Raw genomic sequence first — 21,076 nt, 5'->3', positions numbered from 1 at the left:
GTGTATAATCTTTGGCGCGCATTGTCGCGATCAGCGACCGAATCCGGCTGATCTACAGATTAAAAGATTCTGTCGTGCTTAGAGGAAAGGCGTGGCAGACAACGGTCGCATTGCCGGGATCTCGTACTGCGCATGCGCCTACTCTCGTCCACTTCGACGCTTTTCGCCGCGATAATGAAGTTTCTGACCCACCCACTGGTCGGCTTATAAAAGAAGCGGCCGGGTCGCAGTGCGGGCGCAACGTCCCGATAGCGTCAGCGTCGGTACTTCGGTTCGGTGTGACGATTTTCGGGGCTGCAAGGCCATGGCGACCGGCGGTTCGGGAGGACGTGGATGGGGCGACGGACGAGGCGGCGGCTGGAACCGGAATCGCGGAGGAAAGAGCTGCAGCCCGGGAGAACATCGAGGCGGCAACCGAGGAGGCGGCCGCGGACGTGGCAGGGGACGAGACCGTGATCAAAGTAAGAACTGCCATGTTGTTACCTGGCACGGTGCCTACGGCGACCGTTTAAAGGTTGAGTAGTGCATGACAATCTTACTAAATATGACACCTTCGTGTCGGGCACCGTTGCCTCAACTTTAGTGCAGGACTTGCCGCGCTGTCTACTTCTTGTATGCATAACTGCATTCAAAGAGCGTGCCTTAACTCAAAGTACCATGCGGGCGCCTTTTCGTCTTTTTCTTGACTCCAGCTGTGCGTACAAACTGCCGCGGCCTGTGTTGCCTGGAAGTGTAGCGACACCCAAGTGCTTCTTATGGTTCGTAAATGCGAAAGCATGAATGTGCAGTTGAACGCGTGGGACTATTTGCTTCCGCCTCGAGTGAAGATGTGTCTCGGGGTTTTGTAAGCTTCGCACTTGAGACACTTTGCTCTACGATCTGCCTTCGCGCTTTCGGATGGCTTCGGTCTGTCTCCTACGCGTTGTGCCACTGCTCGTAACGGCCGAGTTAACGACGGTGTATTTCCCTGCTTGTTTTTTCGCTAGTTCGGACCTCCGCTCGCTTATGTGCCATCTCCTGGCGTGTTCGGTCTCCTCTCGCCACTGCCGAGTTTAAAGCCTCGCACAATAGAACGCTTTCAAGGGGCCTTTTCGCTGTCGCAGACGATGCCGGCTTTCTAAAGCGCGGTTCGTTACCACGTCAAACATGCCACCACATTTGCACATAATCGGTTAACGGGACCTTGTCAATTACACGATATGGGTCGTATGTTTGTGTCCATGAATGTGCGGCGTTTCGACATGTGGTGCTTGCGTCGGTGAACCATCGCCGCAATGGTTCCAGCGTGTCGGCAACGGATTTAGCCGCCCTATCTGTCGGTCGTTCTTCAAGCGATGCGGCTTCTTCGGCTCGCGTATCTCCTCGTAGCTCGTAACCATGTTGACGGTAATAAAATGGTAGCTCTTGGCAGTTCTAATCGGCAGTTTATAGCTGTGGTCGAAACGGCGATTTCACCCTTTGTACTCTCGTCGATCGCGCACAAACTGCGCGGATTAAATGCACCGTCACGACGCGCGCTTAATGTTTCGCCGTGGAGCTAAGGGATGACTCAACCGTAATGTGTTTACGACAGACGTACGCAGCGGTAAGGGAAGAACCATCAGTGCAAGCGTATCGTCTGTCGACTTTACTTGTATGCAGGCCATGTTGAAGGGATTTATGGCGACGGGAAAGGAACGGGGGTGAAATCGCCGTTTCCCGTCGCCATAAATCCCTTCAACATGGCCTGCATAAAAGTAAAGTCGACAGACGATACACTTGCACTGATGGTTCTTCCCTTACCGCTGCGTACGTCTGTCGTAAACGCATTACGGTTGCGTCCTCCCTTAGCTCCACGGCGAAACAGTAAGCGCGCGTCGTGACGGTGCATTTAATCCGCGCAGTTTGTGCGCGATCGACGAGCGTTCAATGTTCCTCCCTTTTGATTGGGCAGTTTCCAATCCTGCTTGTATAGGTTCGATTAAACATACGAACAAATAAATCAAATCACACCGCCTCCGACACATGCCGCACTGTCTGGCTGAACTGTCGGTAACCTGTGCGCATGCGTAGTTATCTTGCTAGTTTGAGTGGCCTACTGTTAAGGGACATGTTTGATAAAGAGGACTCCTCTCGTTCATTTTTTATGCATATTTTAATGATCTGTTGCTATTGACCAGACTGCGATCTACTACATTCTGTATTCAGTCCGCAGCAGGCTGATGGCACCTAGCATAATGCCCTTCAACGACCATCCTGCTCAGTGGTGACGCAGCGTGAAAAGCGCTTCAAAAAATAAAACAAAAAACGACCGGTGTCGCTGCTTGATCACGCATTTCCCATATGAGTAGGCCACTCTCCAACGCTGTCAAAGAACTGCGCATGCGCGCGGTTCCCCGCCTTTGCAGCCAGCTCGTGCAGCATGCGTCGGAGGCTGTGCGCTCCGCTGTTCGTACTTTTAATCCCGCTGTACACCGTCCCTCTACATTTTGGAATGTTCACACGGCGACTGGCCCGCTTCCACGCTTTGCTCGACAGCTTTCTCTCGGTTCTGTTTTTCTTTCTCTCGACGCAGTCGACTTTCATAGAAAGTGGGGCTCTTGGATTGTCCCATATTCCTCTATACTAGGAATGCATGTGGAATAGAAATACCGCGCAATAAATACGAGCTGAGCGCGTAACGTAGCAAGTGTACACGGTCCATACTAACGAGGCCTTGTTTCAAATCACTGGCCAAGCGAAGTTTCGCTTTCTCTTAAGGCCGCCTCGTTGCAGCATGTCTTAACGGCTCCCCATTTTCCCGCCACATTTTTTTACATACCTCTCGTGTTAATTCACAATCACAACCCGAATTTAAAATCAGTCATTTCCAAATGCACTTTTTCAGTATGCCGGCTTTGTGGTCCCCTCTAACGGCAGATGTGCGCCTCAGTGATCGGGTGGCCGACGCGGCGCAGGAAACTATCCCGCACATTGGACGCGCGCGGGGTGGGGCGACCAATCGTCCGATAAACCGGTTTCCGTAGCGGTAGACGCGTCCGAAGGCGCGTCCTTTTCTGCTTTTATTTCGCTATGGTCCCTAGAAACCGTTCTGGGGACCATAGTTTTGCCCTGGAGACAGACGCGTACGTTACGTTAGTGACGAGTGGTATTTTTAATCTCCGTGGGTGTGTGCTGTTTTCTGTGCCGTAAGAGTACGCCTTATTTCCGCGCTTAGTTTGATTTTTTTCTGGTCGCAGCCTCAAATAGCGGAGCCGAGCTTCTGACTATGTTTTAACCTGGGGTTGGCAACTCGTGTGTAATTGCAGCATTCTGATTACAAACTTCAGCTTTCCAGTTTATTTGGAAGTTGTAGCCTAGCATTACGATTCTGTATGTGCCATCTGTTACATGCACTTCAGGGGTTCACTGGTGTCAATGTCGCTCGGGGTTACCCACCTGTTTCGTACACACGCCGTCCTACGGCGACTGCCGGCGATTGAGTTATACCTTCCGCATGGTGTGTCGTACTACAATTCCTCCCGCTGCAGGTGGGGTGTTCGAGTTGCACTTAAAATTGCGTCGTCATTTTCGTTCAACACCGCAATCATTCGTTCTCCCACAGACAGTGCACTATTCATTAGTGGATCTTTGAGCGCGTATGCATCCCTTCCCACTCCTCTGCGCACTTGCGACCCGTTCCGATGTACTCCTTGAACTCGTTTTAGAGATTCGGCTTATGATTCTTCAAACAAAATAGCGCGCTAATCAGATCAGGACTAAGCCTCTGTCGTTTATGTATTTCAGTCCTCGTATTTTGGCCGTTATTACTGCAAAGCAGTCTGTTCCCCTCCCCCCTTCTCCGTCATTCCGGTGTAGCCGTTTTACTCGGCGCCATTTCTATGCTCTTCCTCTCCACTGCCGACGCCTTTTCACAACTGTTACACCGCTCGACACCCCCGCTGCCTGTTTCGTAAGTTGCGGGTACGGCTGATGACGGTGGTAGCGCTTCACCAGATTGCGGATAATCAACAGAAGCGCGAATGGGCGACAAAACGACGTAGCTGCTGCAGCCGAACGTTTCGCCACCGTTGCTGCCAGAAATGCCACCTAATGTAGCAGTTGCAAATTCCTCCTTACCCTTACCCGCTTGGAACGCCAGTGAGCCCATAATTGTTCTTCAAATTGAAGGGCTTTCCGAACGACTTTCTCGCCGGCATATTTCGCGCCTAAGCACGGGGGTAAAAACTGGTTGCCGGTTTATGCTTTCACGGTTTGGTGGGGTAGGAAGGGGATGCACACGCAGCTAGGCTTCATGCCCGTACCAACGATTCTCCCTTCGTGCTCGCGGGAGATTTAAAACAGTCTCGCGGCTCAATGCAACGTCAGTTGTCCTCCATGGTTGACCGTTTCGGGTTTATCGGTGTTTCACAGTGCAAGTAAGATGTCTGCGACACTACTAAGGAAACAGACATGTGTGACCGATGGAATACAGCTCGAGTCCTTCCAGGTTTTAACTCGCTGTGGAACGGACGCGTGTCATTTCCTCAGAGGAAGAGCGGGAATTGAAGGAACGTCGGCCGCACAGAAGCGCGAATGGGCGCCACAACGAAAAGCCCCTGCCTTCGCCGTTTCCGCCGGAAGTTCCAGCTCGCCGAGTGGCTGCAAATCCCTCCAGCATAGATAGCAGCTTGCCCGCTTGGATCGCCGACGGGACCCAAGTCCTTGTTTAGCTTGAATGGCTTTCCCAGCGACACTTTCGCCAGTGCCTTTAAATTTAGCCATGCGTACATCGCCGGTTGATGCGTGCAAGGGTGGGAAGTGGACAGGGGGTGTGCGTGCACGCGTAGCTGTATGCTTCAGGTCTTCACTGCTGACATGACCATTGTCCTGGCGGGAGGTTTAAACTTGAACGTCAAACGGCCCATCTGGTGTGCTCCTTCGTCGAGCGTAATGGTTTGGCGTGTTACGGACAGCAAGATACCTACTACACGGGATGGAAACGGACAGCCTTATGTTTGTGCGCTACAGTAATGCTCGCGTCCTTCCAAGTTCCCTTCGGCTAATTTGCTCGCGGAGAGAATTTTTTTTTCTCCAGCAGCGGCTGATGTAGTATGCTCAATGGCAAATTGCAAAGAAACTTGTTTTGATTCATGCACTCCGAGGACTACGTTCAGCTTTGCAGGTCTTTCTTCAGAGTGGACGGGCACATATTTTTTTAGCACTTGCTCCAAATTCAGAAGTTCGCAACGCAGCCGTTTCTCGCCCGTGCCTAGCGCCCGTTCCACCCCCAGTAACCATTTGTTCACTTCAGAAGCTGCATTCCGTTGCCGTCGTTCCCAATCTGTTCTTTTGTCGCTTATACTCGGCCTTGCATTCGCTTGACACCATACTTCACTAGGACACCGGGCGTCCGCTTCCCGGCCAACCCAGGTGACCCATCTTTGCGCATGCGCACATGGTTCCGTTCCACGCTCGCATATTCGCCTTCACGTTTGGCCTATATATTCCTTGCATGTTGGCGCGGTTCACTTGAACTTCCCATCCCGCGCGAGAGCTGCAGTGCTTTAGGCGCACTTGCTTCCTGTCGCCTTTCGCCAAGCGCACAGATATTCGCGGGCATGTTTGGGCAGTAGTACGCAACTGGAACGTTGTAACAGTTTGAGTTGTGAGCCACTTTGTGTATACGTACGGCCCTACGGCTGCCGCCCTTTCCGTGAAAATGAGGTGGCGTCTATATGTATGTCTACACACGCGTACATATTGCCGCGAACCATGTATGCGTGTTTGTTTTTACTGCTCGGTCACGCTCGGTTGTGTTATCTGCGTCACCAGCGAAGCGCGGCTTCCATTCTTTTTTATGCCGCACTGACTATCACATTCACATAAGCAGACTCTCCCTGACGTCACTAGCCCAGAATAATCTTACTCGATCTACAATGTTGTGCATGTAACTCGACGGTTCCAGAAACACTCGCGCCGAACTATAAAAGCCTGCAGAGCAGACACCGCGGCATTCGAATCGCCGACACTCGCTTGGGCACGCCACTTTTTGACCGCACTTTCGCCGCCTGTGTATCCTTTGAGTTAGGGGAGCACGAGTTCGCTCCAATAAACTGTTTTTCCTTGAAGACACCCGTGTCGTTTTTGGGTACGTGACAATATATATGAATACATATTGTCACGGAATAAACAAAACTACTAGTACAATTGTCGGGCGACCTTGTGCCCACAAGCGAGCTGCGAACGTCTAGCCTTGGCCGAACTTTCGAGCGCTTCCATCTCTTCTTCTTCTCTGGCTCCCTTTGGTCGTCTTCGTCTCCACGCGTTATCAGCTGACATCCCCCAAGTTGGGTATGGAAAGAAACAAGAGCGGTTGGTGAATGCCTGCCCCGGGCATTACCAGCCGTCACATTGCCCCCCCCCCCCCCTCCTGGATGGCATCTACCCGATGCCACTCGTTTAAAAACAAGTGGGTAATCATAACCGCTTGTTTACAACGTCAGCATGCGGCGGGGATGCAAACGCGCACGAACAGTCATCGCCTTGTCACCGGGCATGATACGGTTTCAGGCGTACAACATGTACAACTTCTGGCCGAGGTTGTCTCCTTGGAGAGGAAAACTCGTTATCTTCTAGAACCACGACGTAGTTAACGTCCGATAGGCGCGACAGAACCTTATAAGGCCCGAAGTAATGTCGCGGTAGCTTCTCTGAAAGCCCGCGACGGCGAACGGGTGTCCATACCCATACGAGATCACCCGGTCGGTACTCCACATCGCGACGTACGGTATTGTACCGTCGGGTATCGATTTCTTGCTGTGTGCTGATTCTAAAGCGGGCCAGCTGGCGAGCCTCTTCGGCTGTCTGCGTCAGATTTTCGATATTGTCGTCCGTTATTGCCCCACTCTCGACAGGCAGCATTGCGTCTAGCGTCGTAGTGACCTCGAGACCATACACAAATTCAAACGGAGTGAAGCATAGCCTTAGCCTGCATAGCCTGCACAGCCGTAATGTAAGCGAGGGTGGCGTACGGAAGAATTTCGTCTCGGGTCTTGTGGTGAAGGTCAATGTACATACAGCATATCTGCCAATGTTCGGTTTAGTTCCGTCAAGCCGTTTGTTTGGGGGTGGTATGCGGTACTTTTCCGATGAGCGCTGTGCATCAACCGGAGGACGTCCTGCACAAACTCTACCGTGAATGCTATGCCGCGGTCTGTTATAATAACAGCAGGTGCGCCACGGCGGAGAACCATGTTGTAGAGAAATTTGGCCACCTCTGCAGCAGTTGCACGTGGAAGCTCCGCCGTCTCGGCGTACTGCGTCAAATAATCCGTGGCAACAATAATCCACTTGTTCCCCGATGACGACTTCGGAAATGGGCCAAGTAGGCCCATCCCAATTTGGCTAAATGGTGCATCCGGCGGATCCAGCGGATGTAGTAGTCCTGCTGGCTTGACGGTTGGTGCCTTGCGTCGCTGGCAGTCAAAGCAGGTCCTCGCATACTGCTGCACTGATAGTGATTTTGGCGAGTAGTATTTCTGATATATTTCTGACGTGCAGTCGACTCCTAGGTTCCCAGCGGTTGGTTCATCATGGCAGGCCTGTACAATTTCGGTTCGTAATGCCGACGGAATGACAAGGAGACACTTCTCTCCTTGCTGTGGTCGTGGTTCGTTTTGTACAGGACGTCGTCCAGTAGGCAGTAAGAATTCAGTCCCCGAAGAAAGGCGCGTGAGCCGTGGAAACGTTTCCACGAAGGCATTCAATGAGTGGTCGCAAGTCTGCGTCGGCCAATTGATGTGCTACCATGTCCGCAGTATGAACAACTCCGATAAACGGATATTCCTCATCGGCGTCCGACTATCCGGCCGGAAGCGGTGCTTGGTACAAGCAGTCGGCGTCAGTGTTTCCTACCCGATTTGTATACGACCGTGATGTCTTATTCTTGTAGCCGTAAGCTCCATCGAGCAAGCCTTCCGGACGGTTCTTTGTGGTTTTCGAGCCAGCAGAGGGATTGGAGGTTGCTAACAGCACGGAACGGCCTACCGTACAAGTACGGGCAGAACTTGTTGATAGCCCACACTACTGCTAGGCATTCTTTCTCTGTCGCGGAATAGTTGCTTTCCGCTTTGGAAAGAGCGCGGCTAGCGTATGCTATCACTTTCTCTACACCGGTCTGCCACTGTACAAGGATGGCACCGATGCCAACGTTGCTGGCGTCAGTACAAATCTCGGTGTCCGAAGCGTCGTCGAAGTGGGCCAGTACGGGTGCAGTTTGCAAGCGCTCACGGAGGGCGTCAAACGCATTCTGCTGTTCTTCACTTCATTCGAAGGCTGCGCTATCTTACTTTGCGTGAGGGCTTCCGCTATATGAGAAAAGCCTTCCGCAAAGCGTCTGTAGTATGCGCAAAGTCCCAAGAAGCGTCTGCCAGCCTTCTTATCACTGGGTCGAGGAAACGAGGCTACAGCAGTCTTTCTTTTCTGGGTTGGCCGAATGCCATTACCACTCGGCATGGCCCAGACATTTCAGCTCTTGGGAACCCAGGTGACATTCCTCCGGCTTGATAGTTACCTGTGCTGCACGAATGGCTTCGATGACACTTCTCAGACGGGACAAATGCTCTGCGAACGTGCTAGAAAACACAACCACGTCATCCAAATACACCAGGCACATCTGCCATTTAAGTCCAGCCAGAACAGTGTCCATCATGCACTGGACCGTAGCCCGGCGCAGAGCATAGGCCGATGTGAAGGACCTTGATTTCGTACAGGCCGTCTGGTGTCGCGAACGCAGTCTTTTCGCGATCTCGCTCGTATCCTTCGATTTTCCAATAGCCAGATTTTAGGTCCGGTGAAGAAAAGAATTTAACATCCCGCAGGCGGTCTAATGAGTCAATTCTGGGCAGGGGATAGACTTCTCGCTTTGTAACACTGTTCAATCTGCGGTACTCAACGCAGAAGCAATGATAATGTATAGTCCTGTTTTCGCCACTGGTAGCGCTTCTTTCGCAAGTTGCGCAACTTGCTGGTAATGGCGCTAGCTTATCCGCAGTAAGGTAATGTACAAATTCACAATTCAGAATGTCTGTTTACGATATAGTTAAAAGCGTGTAAAGAGATTCGCGACGTCAAAACGGCGTGGCGGTGTCGGTGCGTGGAAGTTTACATAACAAAAAAATGCGGATCTCGGCATACCACTGCGCTTTCGCCTTCACAGTAAGTCACCAGACTCGTGTCCAGACCACTTTTCGTTCATTCCCTAACTTGTACGTTTGCGCGCTGGAATGTCTTCCTTCAAGCGATGTCCCGGGTGTGCGGTACTTGCAGCTGCACATCGCAATGAAAGCAAACCATAAGTGCGTATTTGCTTCGACGAGCGCACTGCTATGTGTACGGCTCCGTGCTCGCCGTAGCTAAGTCTTTCCTTTAGTCCTTCCGGTCGCCGCGGAGAGTTCTTGCGTTTACCGGCAGTGTTGTAGAGTCCCTTTACGGTGCACTGCTACCTACATTCCTGAAGTTTGGTCTTCCAAGTAATCGAGTATGTTCGACGTCCCAGAATAACGATCACAGCGTTACGATCTTCTTGGTGGTCCTATTGATGCTTCAACTGCTTCTGTAGCGTTAGCTACTGGCAGAGGTTGAGCAGTTTCGCGTGGCTCCTGGAGAGCCGTGCTGCGCATGCGCGAGGAGCAGTGACATCTCACGGCGCGCCGGAGCCGCTGCGACTGAATTGGATTGGAAATCGTTTTAGCAGCAGTAAGCATAATCAGCTAATCCTAGACAACCAGGAAACCTAAGAATAACCAGCTGACCCTTAGCTCTCGCTACGTATATCCTGGCATAGCAGAGCTGCACCATTGCTAATTTTTTGTAGAGTTCTCTTCCCTTGTCTTCACTGTTACCTTTGCGCATTTTTTAAGGCCTTTGTTTTGTATGTCGTGCTTCTGCGTTATTGCTTTTGCTGGTGTTGTTCAATAGTTCTCCTGAAAACCCTGTTATCTCCCCCTTATGTAATCTCTCCGGACCCTTGAGGGTAGGGCATAAACGAAATTAAATTACTCATTAGCCGGAAGAATGTTCGGCGTCCACCATAACTATGGCTTCACTTCCCATTGTATCGACGCGGAACGCAGTCATAGTTGTGAAAGCCAACTCTTTACGTGAATTTTCTTCGGACGAGGCCTAACTCTACCTTCACGGGCTAAACAAAAAGTTCGCGGCGAAAACCATTTGACCTGCGGGATTGACGTCACCACAACCACGATCCAGTTGGAAAACTATTCGCATGAGCCTTTACTTCGTTCCCACTATGGCGTCAACCAGCTTGCCGTCAACATGGTCGCAAAGGCTTTTCGGAAAAGCGGAATTCAGATAGTATTGCAGATGATTGTTCTGTGGCGGACAAGGCAAGGCCTGGTACAAAGCATTTTACTGGGCGAGGTAAATCGTCCCACGCGTCGGCTTTCCCAAATTTTGCGGTACCAAGTTAAATTTTCTCTTCTTCTTTGAACTCGCATGTTTCGAATTTCCTGCGTCCCTTTCGAAAGAGCGTGCCACAGGTGTCGACAGGCCTTGCATTTACAGATCTTATTTGTTTCAGATCAACCTGCTTGTGGATACCAGGATTTTCGTGACCCGGCACCTCAACACCAGCCGCTAGGTGGGGCTCGGGGTAGCCCACAGAACCCGTACCGACAGGCCCAGATGCAGCAGTTGGACATGAGCTCTATCGCTGCTGCCGTGCCCACACCGCACCAGCTGGAGTCGGCTCCCGAGAGGTCAAGGCCGCTCCGTGAAGGACCCGGTCCGACGGCTGCCACAATCAGATTGTTGGCAAACCACTACCCCATAAGAGTCCTCGAAGGCACAGTGTACCACTACGACGTTACTGTCTCTTCTCAGCGCCGCTCCCAGGCTCCCGCCGGTGGTGCTGCCCCGGGTAACGACTGGGAGTGGGTACCCTCCCTGATCGCTCGCATCAACCGCCAGGTTATTGCCAAGTTTCATAGTTCCTGCGAGCAAATCTTCAACATCCGGCCAGTGTTTGACGGCCGCAAGAACCTGTACACGCGGACGAACAAGCTGGGCGCTGTCAACAACTTTACTGTGTCCGTCCAGGTGGATGGAGGACGAGAGCGGCAGTACAACGTGGCAGTCAAGTTGGTGGCCGAGCTGAACCTGAAGACGCTGAATGACCTGTATATTGACGGGACGCTCGCTGTGCCACAGGGGGCGATACAGGCCTTGGACGTCATTATGAGGCACGGGCCCTGCCTGAACCATACCCCTGTCGGACGCTCCCTCTTCGCTGACCTGGCAAATGAAGACAGAGTTTCGCTTGACGCAGTCGTTGAGTTGCGGGCCGGCTACTACGCCAGCGTGCGGCCAGCCCAACAGAAGCTCATGCTGAACGTTGACCGCTCGGCGATGGTTTTTTACAAGTCTGGGTCTGTCGTGGAACGCATGAAGGAACTGCTGAAGAAAAGGGGGGACCCTTCTGATCTCGCGCGCCTTTCTGATGAGCAGTTGGCCGTGCTGTCTAGTGCGCTGCGGTCGGTCAGGGTGAAGGGCACCCATTGCCCTCGCCAGTACAAAGTGGCCGAAGTGACCCGCCTCCCTGCGTGCGAGATCACGTTTACACGCACGCTAACGGACCGACAGACGGAGGTCTTGTCGGTGGCAAGCTACTTCAGGGAGAAGTACCCCGGGACAATGCAGGACGAAAACCTGCCTTGCATCCGGGCGGGCAGTTCGAAGCGGCCGGTGTACCTGCCGATCGATGTATGCGAAATCGTGGAGGGGCAGCCGTACCGAAAAACGCTGAGCCCGACGATGACTGCGGACATAATTAAAGCGACCGCGAAGTCTCCCCGCGAACGATTCGGTGCCATCCAAGCATCTGTCAATGACCTGGTGGACCACGCTGATCCCTACCTGCAAGAGTTCGGCATCGCTATCGACACACAAGCAGCTGTGCTCACGGGGCGCCGGCTTAATGACCCGATGCTGGCCTTTGGCGTGGACCAAGTGCGGCCGTTCAGGGGGCAGTGGCAGTTGCCGGAGTCGGGTGGTCTGCTTCACGCCAAGCCTATCCAGGACTGGGCCCTGTTGAAGTGCGGCTGCCCACAGTGGGTGGACACTGCACACCTGGTCAATACGCTCCGCGAAATCGGAGGCTCCCTGGGAATGACAGTGTACGATCCGCTGGTGCAGGATAGACGGTGCGCCGCTACGCTGCCGGTCATTATAGAGACCCTGGCGCAGTTGCGGACGCAGTACCGCAACCTGCGCCTCGTAATTGTGGTTCTAGGGGATAGGGCGAAGGCGTGCTACGCCCACGTCAAGCACGCGGCCGATGTGCGGCTAGGCATCCTCACGCAATGCGTAATGGAGAAGAGTTTGACCAAGATCAACAGCAATAGCAACTGCGCGGCCCTCGTGACCAACCTGTGCCTGAAGATAAACTCCAAACTCGGGGGCATCAACAACGGCTTCTGTGGCGACCAGGAGCAGCACTTCTCCGATACGCTCGTCATTGGCGCCGACGTCACTCACCCTGCGCCCGGAAACAAGTGAGTGAGGGCACCGGCATGAGAGGTATTCTGGTTCGGAGATTCCTCCTGCACGTAGTCCGTAGCCACAAGTAAAAGTTTACGGACCACGGAAATGGCAACTTACGTGCATAACAGATTTTATGGGCTGCTACAGGAAGAAAAAAACGTAAGATGTCGTAGAATTTCTGCAGCATTGAAAAAATACCGCACATAGCACTCCGGGCTGCCGTGCGGCACCGCAACAATCCAAAAATGCTGCTTTCGGGGTCCGTCAACTTTTGCTCTCGATGGTACATGCCGGGCTCCAAGGATAAAATGTGTCCTCAGTCAACGCAGCCTGTGTAACAATGCCAATCGCGTTGTAACAATGCCAAACTCCCACTTTCCGGCCATCGCCTCCAGTCCTTCCTCGCTCGTTAGCCTTTCCGCGTGCTGTCGGCCTGAATACTGTCTCCTAGGCACCGCCGCTTCCCGGAACCTTTTAAAACGATTTACAGGGTCTGTACTGCCTTCGCAACGTGGCGGTTCTACTCCTCCATGCTTAAGGTGCCTCGATGCCAGCGCCTCCGCCCAGGGGGGAGATGCCCTTTGAACGGTCCCGTGCCGCCGCTGTCGGGTCAAAGTGCTCAACGCGCTGCTGTTGTCCTTCATCACAAGACCCAGCAACGAGAAACAGATGATGCAAACGTCGCGAGAAAACCGCGTTGCAGCGATAATTATGGCTCGCTCGCCGCCGCAGCAATGACCGGCGGCGAGCGACTGACACGAGATCGCGGCGCAAACGTATAAGTGTCTGCACCCTGTACGATGGAGAGAGAGAGAGAGAGAGAAACAAACTTTATTTGGTAGAGCCTTGTGGGAGTGGAGCCTTCTTACCGGTAGCCATGTGCCGTCCTTGATGCTACCGCTCCCTCAATCTTCGGAATCCGAAAATTGTGCCCGGCATATGCTTGGTCTCGTCCAGGTGTTTCTCGTCCAGGAGGCGCTTTAGTATTACGTCCTGTGTAGGCAAAATTATGTAAGAGAAATTTTCCGCAAGTTTTCGATGTGTGGTGACTTCCCCTGTCTTGGTATAAAGCGGATTTCCGCCATCTTGCATTGTGCTGAAACTTTCCCCTCAGTCCAGAAATTGTTTAAGTTGTCCGTGAGTTTCAAGTGCTGGGTCGTCTAAGTTTGCCAGAACTTTGTAGGTGACCAGGTCTGGTCCTGGGGGCGCGGAGTTTTCTGCTTTCGACGATGGCTGCGTTAACTTCGTAGAGCTGTATCTTTTCGTCGAGTTCGGCGTTCGGGTTCCCGGTGCATGAAGGAAACCAGGAGTTACGTTCAGTCTTCATGTCTTTGCGTTCCGGATCTTGCAGAAGTTGGTCCGTAGTTCCCTGGTATGCGCTGAGTGTGCTGGTCATGCTACGTTCCGATCCTCATTTGCTCTTCATCGGGTCGATTAAGTGGCGCAGCAGCTGCCAGGTCTTCCTCGTGGATAGTGCCCCCGAGTCCATCGCACAACTTGGGCCAATTTTCTTTGCCTATATGGGCTGCTGCTTACTCTGCTGCTCGCTTGTTTATCCATTTTTCTTGCGGAGCTTGCGGTTATGCCTCTGATTTTTTCCATCTTCTGGCTCGACTGGGACGAGCCTCCCAGAGGTGGTTCAGTTTCGGGTCTACACAGGGATTCTTGTATGTGGTGGCGATGACTTGGGTATGCGCCTTCACGCCTTAAACGATCTGCCGCACCCAATCCTGGTGAGACTCCCGAGACATTCTGGTCTTGCGAAATCTGTCCCAATCGGTAATGCGGGCTGCACCTATTTATGCTTTATATTATCGGTCTTGTAGTTCAAGGCAGAAATAGTGGTCAGATCCGAGGTTAGTTTCAGTAGTCATCCACGAGACGTCGAGTGCCCCTGCGAGCAATCAGACGTCTGGGCTCGTCTCTTGGCGTACTGGTGTCAAGTCTGGTTGGGGTCTCAGGCTCATTGAGTAGGACGAGATGGTTTTGGTTGAGTACGTTCACTGTCACCTGTCCTTTCTTGGTGTTCTTGTACCCCCACATCTGGTGTGGAACATTAAAATGGCCCAGTATAAGTGTGGGGTGGTTCCTTGCTAACGCTATGGCTTCCTGTAAGGTTTCCTGTACTCCGGGTTGATTGCGCGAGTGGCAGCAGTATATGTTAGAATGAATAGGTTGGTTCTATCCTGGGCTGAGCGCTAGTGGATGTCCACAAGCGTATGCTCACAGACCCTCTGTGAGGCAAGATGCTGTGTCGCCGAAATGCTGCTCCGCACGAGCGTTGCTGTTCCGGACGGGTCGGCGTATGTTGTATATTCAGGCAATCGATGGTGTTTCCATTCGTTTCTTGGAGGGCTGTTATATCTGGTTGTGGGTCCAAGGATAACGCGTATTTTATGCCGCGACAGTTCCGTTGCAGAATTGCCGTGGCGTCGGGCCTATCATTTCGTGGAGGCATCGTGAGGTCCAGTGATATCCTTGTATTCCGGTTTTGCATTCCTAGTGTATAGGGTGGGACCTTTATTTGCGCGGGTGGTAGCGCTGTCACCCAGTTTGGCGCGAGCAAAGCCCGCTTCCAGCCATTCGATGAGAGCTACGTGGTTCTGCACTTCCTGCCCGACATTGTTTAGGCACTGTTTGATGGCTTGTACAGTCAAACCCGGTTTTAGCGAAGTGCAATATCCGCCACGATTAGTTCGACATATCCAATAGTTCGATATAGCCGAACCCGCCTTTAACGAGTTTATTTTTAAGAGTTTGCAATACGCCGGAATCCCCTTGCCATCCCCGCATGCAGATACGAACAAAAGAAAGTAGGTCATTACCATACAGAAAACAATCTATTTATTGCAAATAATACACCTACAGTCCCCCCTTAACGACATAACTGCCTACTTCCAAAAAAAGTGATTTTTGTTCTTTTTCGTTTCGGCAGCGTCAACTAGCACAGCACTCTTTACACGAGACATTGTTTGCACCAGGTCGAGTCCGTGTCCTTCAATATCGCAGAAATATTGTCGGAGGACATCTACTGCCGCAAGCAATTCATTAAGCGTCGGACGGCTTTCACTTGCGACATCCTCTGCCTCCTCGGTGATTTTCATCAGCATTACGACGGTGCTGCTGACGGTGCCCGCGTCCGAGGGGCTTTGTGACGGCAACGTCGTCGTCGACACTCGGGAAATATTCGAAGGACACTCCTGTCGGCACAGCATCGGGAGGTTGGCGAGCTGCCGTCTTGGTCCGTACTCGCTGACTGGACTGGTTCCATCGCGAGTTCCAGGACCATGCATTTTTGCGGCCATTCTAGACACGCCGTGTTCGATATACCAGATGGGAAGTTCGTTATTAGGACTGGTTCGCGTGTATTTCCGCAACTGATTTATTTTGTTCGATATATAGCATAAATAACTCTATCCGGGTTCGTTCTAGTCTAGTTTGACTGTATGTCCTGTCCGAGAGCGTTAAATTGGCCGTTCATGCCATCGGTCAGTGATTTGGCGGAGTTGATCATAGCTGTTTCGAACCACGGAGGTTGTGTCGTTTGTTCGTCGTACTGTATCCGGCTGGTTTCGGTGGCTGTAGGGTTCGACGCTGGCCTTGGTGTCTCAGTGTTTGGAGGTAGTGGGAGGCTTGTTTCCATTGACGCGCCATGCTGTTCGTCCTGTCTATTCGGCCGCTCACGCTTTTCAGTTGTGTTGTCGGATTGAGATTGTTCGCCTGCTTCTAGGCGGGCTTGGAGAGTTCTGCAATCTTTGCCCGTTGCTGCTCGAGTTGCGATCGAAGTTGTGCTCATTCCTGGCACCCTGTGTGACAGGCTTTGCTTTGGTCGAGGCGGAATGAGTCTGGGGAAGGGGGAGAAGTAGCAGACGCTACATCTGCCCAGCTCACCTGTTTGTTCGTCGCGCTCGGGCCGGATCCCCTGTTCCTTGACATGGATGTGCTCGAGTCGAGGCACCCTATCCATGCTTGGAGCCCCTAGGTCGCTTAGTTTTTTCGCTGATCCGTGGTGTGGCGCGTGCAGGCGGACACGCCTCGGCCGTCCCTACTACTCCCACTGGAAAACTGTTGACGCGTTAGGCAATGTCATAAGACTTTGTTTTGCCACACCTGTACTGTACCGACAAAGTTGCAGATGGGAGGGGAATGACATATGGCGTTGTGCTGCTCGCGGCAGGGGGGCCTTCAACTCGTAGCCGCAACTTTTACGTTCACGCCACCCATATACCCCTTGCTGCTGGTCCTAGCTTATTTTTCTTTCCCTCTTTGCTTAATTTGCGATGACGTTCGCTTTGTTTCGCCTCTATTGCGCTTTCGTTGGAGCGATCGCTGGTGCCTGGCATTTGGACGGGAGCCAGAAATTGCCCGTAATAATTCTAAGACCACTACAAACGCTACAGAAACTTGTCTGCTTTGTTCAGTGATTGCCAGAGTTCACATTCGTTTTTGAATGCGGTAATGAATGAGGTGCCAGATGTCTCTCGGATGACGCCAGTTGATATACCGCTCCCGAAAGTAACTTTGCTGACGTACAATCGGCCTCCTGTAACATTTATTTTATCTGATGGTCGGCAAACCCCCCCTCCCAACCCCCGTTTTCTTAACCCGGTATACCGGGACGTCGAGCACTTCGTGATGCAGGAACATGGGTGCATTGCTCGTTGACTTAAAAGGGAGTGCGATCGTGACAAAGCAAACGACAACTGTTTGTAATTGCTAACTTAGATTGACTAACCCTGAACTGAATGTATTACCAGGAGCGTTTCCAGGATCACGCCCTTTCCGTTCACACAGCATCGCGCATTTATAGGCCCTATGTCTCCCTTTCATTTTGCGCAGGGAGAAGCCTTCCATTGCTGCCTGTGTCGGAAGCCTGGACGATGTTCCGTCGCAGTACCGGGCATCGATTCGCGTTCAGAGGCAGGAGAACGAAGCTGTCGCCCGGGTTGAAATCATCACAAACCTCAAGGTCTGTGCCCAGTGTGCTTGAGTAGACGCTCTCTACTCTTTTCCTCGGTGTTCACATTCTTCGGACGGTACTTGCAAAGCGGAGGCTGAAATTTCGCGACTTGTAACTCACACCCGCAGTCGGTAGCTATAGTGCTTCGCGGGCCGCGTCTACGCATATTTGATTTAGATTAGACCGCGACTGTGACACCGACCACAGAAAGACGACAAACACACGCGCTCTTGCGTTTGTCCAGATCGAACAGTGGGCTGTCTCCTGTCGTCGCCGTCGGCTCGACCCTGAGCAAAGCGTATTACATTCGGGAAGTGTTGTCCTAGCCAAGTCCACGCACTGCGACCACAAACGGCGGAAAGAATTCGCTCGTTCCTCTTCACGTGCTAATGTTGTCCAAGCGAAAGCTTTCGTAGTTTAACCGATGGCGTCCGGTCAAAAAAAAAAAAAAAACGATTGCATTTCCACACGGACTGGTTGGTCGAGCAAACAGCTCCGATGAGACCTCTGTACACACGGCGCTGCGCGAAAGCGCGCTTCTTTAATTGTGGCAAAACGCGTACTTCAAAATCGCGAAAAAGGAAGGTTCTAAATAGCAGTGCGCGCATCGATCGTGGAGTACAGTAGCATCGTCGATGCGTTGGCTTAGTGCGCGACAAATCGTCGCATGAGCATGTTCTTCGTGTGCGAGTTAGGTCTTTAAAAGGTTACGAGTGGAGCTGTTTAACCCGGCCGTACGTTGTCCAACGCGAACAGAAAACCTCTAATTGTAAAGAACCTTTACCGGGGTGGGAACAGTTTTTGGCTCCCTCGTGTTATGAAACCGGCGTCTGTCCTACTGACCTCTCATCGCATTCCGAGCGCACAGCATTATTTTCTCTGCGTTATTCGTAGCGTTGGCGTTCGCCAGCCAGGTCTCCGACGACGGGAGGGGGGGCCGCCTGCTGTTTCTCCAGCTCCACACCACAAGTGCTAGCTGCACCAATTTTGGTTCAGGAAGGGATGCTAAAGCTTTTTCTTCCCAGTTCTTCAGACCTACTGTTGAGCAGTTCCAAAGGTTGTGGTGGGCCGTCTTGCATCTCCATTTCCGTCAATATGGAATGTGCTGTTAGCTGACCTGCTGAGCTCTAGCTGTTCTCTCCACCGCAGGATATGGTCGCCGAGCTCCTGAGGGCCTACTGGGAGAAAAAGGGGAGACGTCCCGATCGGATCTTCTTCTACCGCGACGGCGTAAGCGAGGGCCAGTTTTCCTCGGTGCTGCGCGATGAACTCTCTGCCATTCGGAAGGCCTGCAGCGAGGTCATCTCGTCCATTCCGCCCATCTCCTTCATCGTCGTCCAGAAGCGGCACCGCACGCGGTTCAAGCCGGTTAGGGAAGCCGATGGCGTGGGAAAAATGGGGAACATTCCCCCCGGCACTGTTGTGGACTCGGTGGTCACCCACCCGCGGGAGAAGGACTTCTTCCTCTGCAGCCACTTTGGTATCCAGGGGACCAGCCGGCCGGCCCGTTACGTGGTCCTCCACGACGAGTCCGACTTGGAGTTGGACACTTGGCAAAAGCTCAGCTACCAGCTGTGCCACACGTACGCCCGCTGCCCGCGCAGCGTGAGTATCCCTACCCCGGTGTACTACGCCCACCTGGCCGCCTTCCGTGCCAAGGAGCACATAGCGAGCGCTTGCTGGTCTCGCGGGGGTGCCTCCATCCGCAGCTACGACCAGGCCGTCAAGGTGGCCGAAGCGCTCAAGAATGTGATGTACTTTGTGTGAATATAAGTGTGCTTTCGCGGGAAGTTTTAATCATTGACGGCTCGAATAAACGGTTCATCATTCTATGCCACGTAGATTTTTTTCCGTTGAGTGCTGATGACCGGGCGAGCAGGCTGTTAGCCGCCATTGCACCGGTCCTCCATCCCCACCCCTGACGGGGCTATCGAAGTGATACGTGGTTGAGGACGATGCTTCGCGTTTGGCTCTATCGCGTTTGGCTCTACTTTATCAGTGGGTCTCCCTGGCCCAACGGGAACCTATCGCAACACGCGTGAAATTAAAATCTGAGCTAAAATAAAAACTGTTACGGAGCTCGTGCTCCGCTGGGATCTGGTATGTTCGGGGTTTCACTATTGGCGGTGAGCGCGAACACAGGCGGCGCTGCGAAGCGCGCCTCCGTGACGTCAGCTTAGGGATTCTCGCATTTGTCGTCTGCTTCACTAAGGATCGCTCTCCCTGCTGTTTCTTTGCGCTCGGTCAACGTCTGATGCTTGTCCGCACCAGAATCGGCGTGTGGGTAACTTTTTATCAAAATAATAGGCTTAAAATCGCATATACTAGCTCATGGTTTCAATTAAAGTATAGTTTTGGATGCCGCTACGGGAGAAACATTGCCAGCGCCACCCCATTCCTTGCGAAGCCGGTCCTGTGCGGAGCGCGAAGAGTCGGAGCTAGGCGTCAGCTTCTCATGTAACCATTCGAACAAAAGGAACGGTCAGCTGCTAATAACCGACAACAGCGAAAATGGAAGACCAAAACAAATTCTAGGCCTTCAGGGCTGTCGGCTTTGGCAGAAGGCATCACGATTCCCGGTAATCATATGTAAGGTAAAACAGTTTTTGCAACCTTGCCGAACTCTCAAACGCGTTTTGTCACATCACTTTACGTTGTCAAAGCATGAAAGTTTGCCGACATGCATTATAGACTGCAAAAACTGTAGGTTGAGTTCCAAATAACCCAGTGTGTATATACGCGCGTGCGGATTCTATACAAGGCATCTAACCAGTATGGAGGTTTATTGAGCAAAGCGAGTCCCGTCTTCGTTAAATTTATAGTAACACATATATGTTTGTTAAGACCTGGAGGGATATTTCGGAACATTTTGCACAGCCATATCTTCCCGATATTCGGATATGCATTATAGGAAAACTGCATTCAAGAGGAGGAGGGGAAAAATTTGTTTAACAATTAAATCGATCTGGTTAGTGGGCCGGGTCCTTAGTCCAGGACAAGAGAGTAAAAGTAATTTTCTTCAAATCATAGAACGCCATCCCGAGTAGAATAGGATTTGTTCTTCGCGCCTGGAAGGGTTGAAAAGCAATAAAGAGCTACTTGGAATTCTTCTTCGGTTTCGAGTCTTGTAATATATGCAGGTATACTATTTATTACGTTAGTTAGCGAGTATATCATGCCTTCAACACCGTAATCATGTACTCATCGTTCGAGTTGAGAGACAGTTCGCTATGATAACGATATAATTACGATAGAAATTCGGAGCACAAAAGCCGCCTTCGAGTACTGTGGACCACGTTGTTTTGGGCGCTATCGCGGTGGCGTAGCACAAACCTTCTCATTGTATTTGCATGTGAATAAACAAAGCACGCTGCGGATATGCACCTTCTTGCACGCAGCCGTAATGAAAGCCAATTTGTGAAGAAGGGAATGTATGCCATACAAAATGAAGGAAATATCCACACGACCTTTGTGAGGCTGCCAAACATCCCGAAACCTCCTAATAAGTTGGTGACGGCGCAGAAAAATTAATGCGTTGGGCAGAAAAAAAAAGCAAGAATCATTAATCCGATACAATACAACAACGAACGAAAC

General features: G+C 52.0%; 1 protein-coding gene across 1 annotated transcript; it reads left to right on the top strand.

The window, feature by feature from the left end:
- The first annotated feature begins 199 nt into the window (after positions 1–199).
- LOC144162362 (protein argonaute-4-like) lies at positions 200–19,314 on the top strand. The gene is made up of 4 exons (XM_077692860.1): positions 200–461; positions 10,562–12,533; positions 17,362–17,491; positions 18,632–19,314. The coding sequence occupies exons 1-4, from the start codon at positions 305–307 to the stop codon at positions 19,247–19,249; spliced, it is 2,877 nt and encodes a 958-aa protein (XP_077548986.1). The 5' UTR covers positions 200–304; the 3' UTR covers positions 19,250–19,314.
- The last annotated feature ends 1,762 nt before the right edge of the window (positions 19,315–21,076 follow it).

Source organism: Haemaphysalis longicornis, unplaced genomic scaffold (genome assembly GCF_048455015.1).
Source record: "Haemaphysalis longicornis isolate Haplotype H1 unplaced genomic scaffold, Haemaphysalis longicornis Haplotype H1 scaffold_12, whole genome shotgun sequence".
In the NCBI taxonomy this organism is placed as follows: Eukaryota; Metazoa; Arthropoda; class Arachnida; order Ixodida; family Ixodidae; genus Haemaphysalis; species Haemaphysalis longicornis.
The sequence above is the reverse complement of the archived record's forward strand: the minus strand, read 5'-3'. Positions and strand labels throughout refer to the sequence as shown.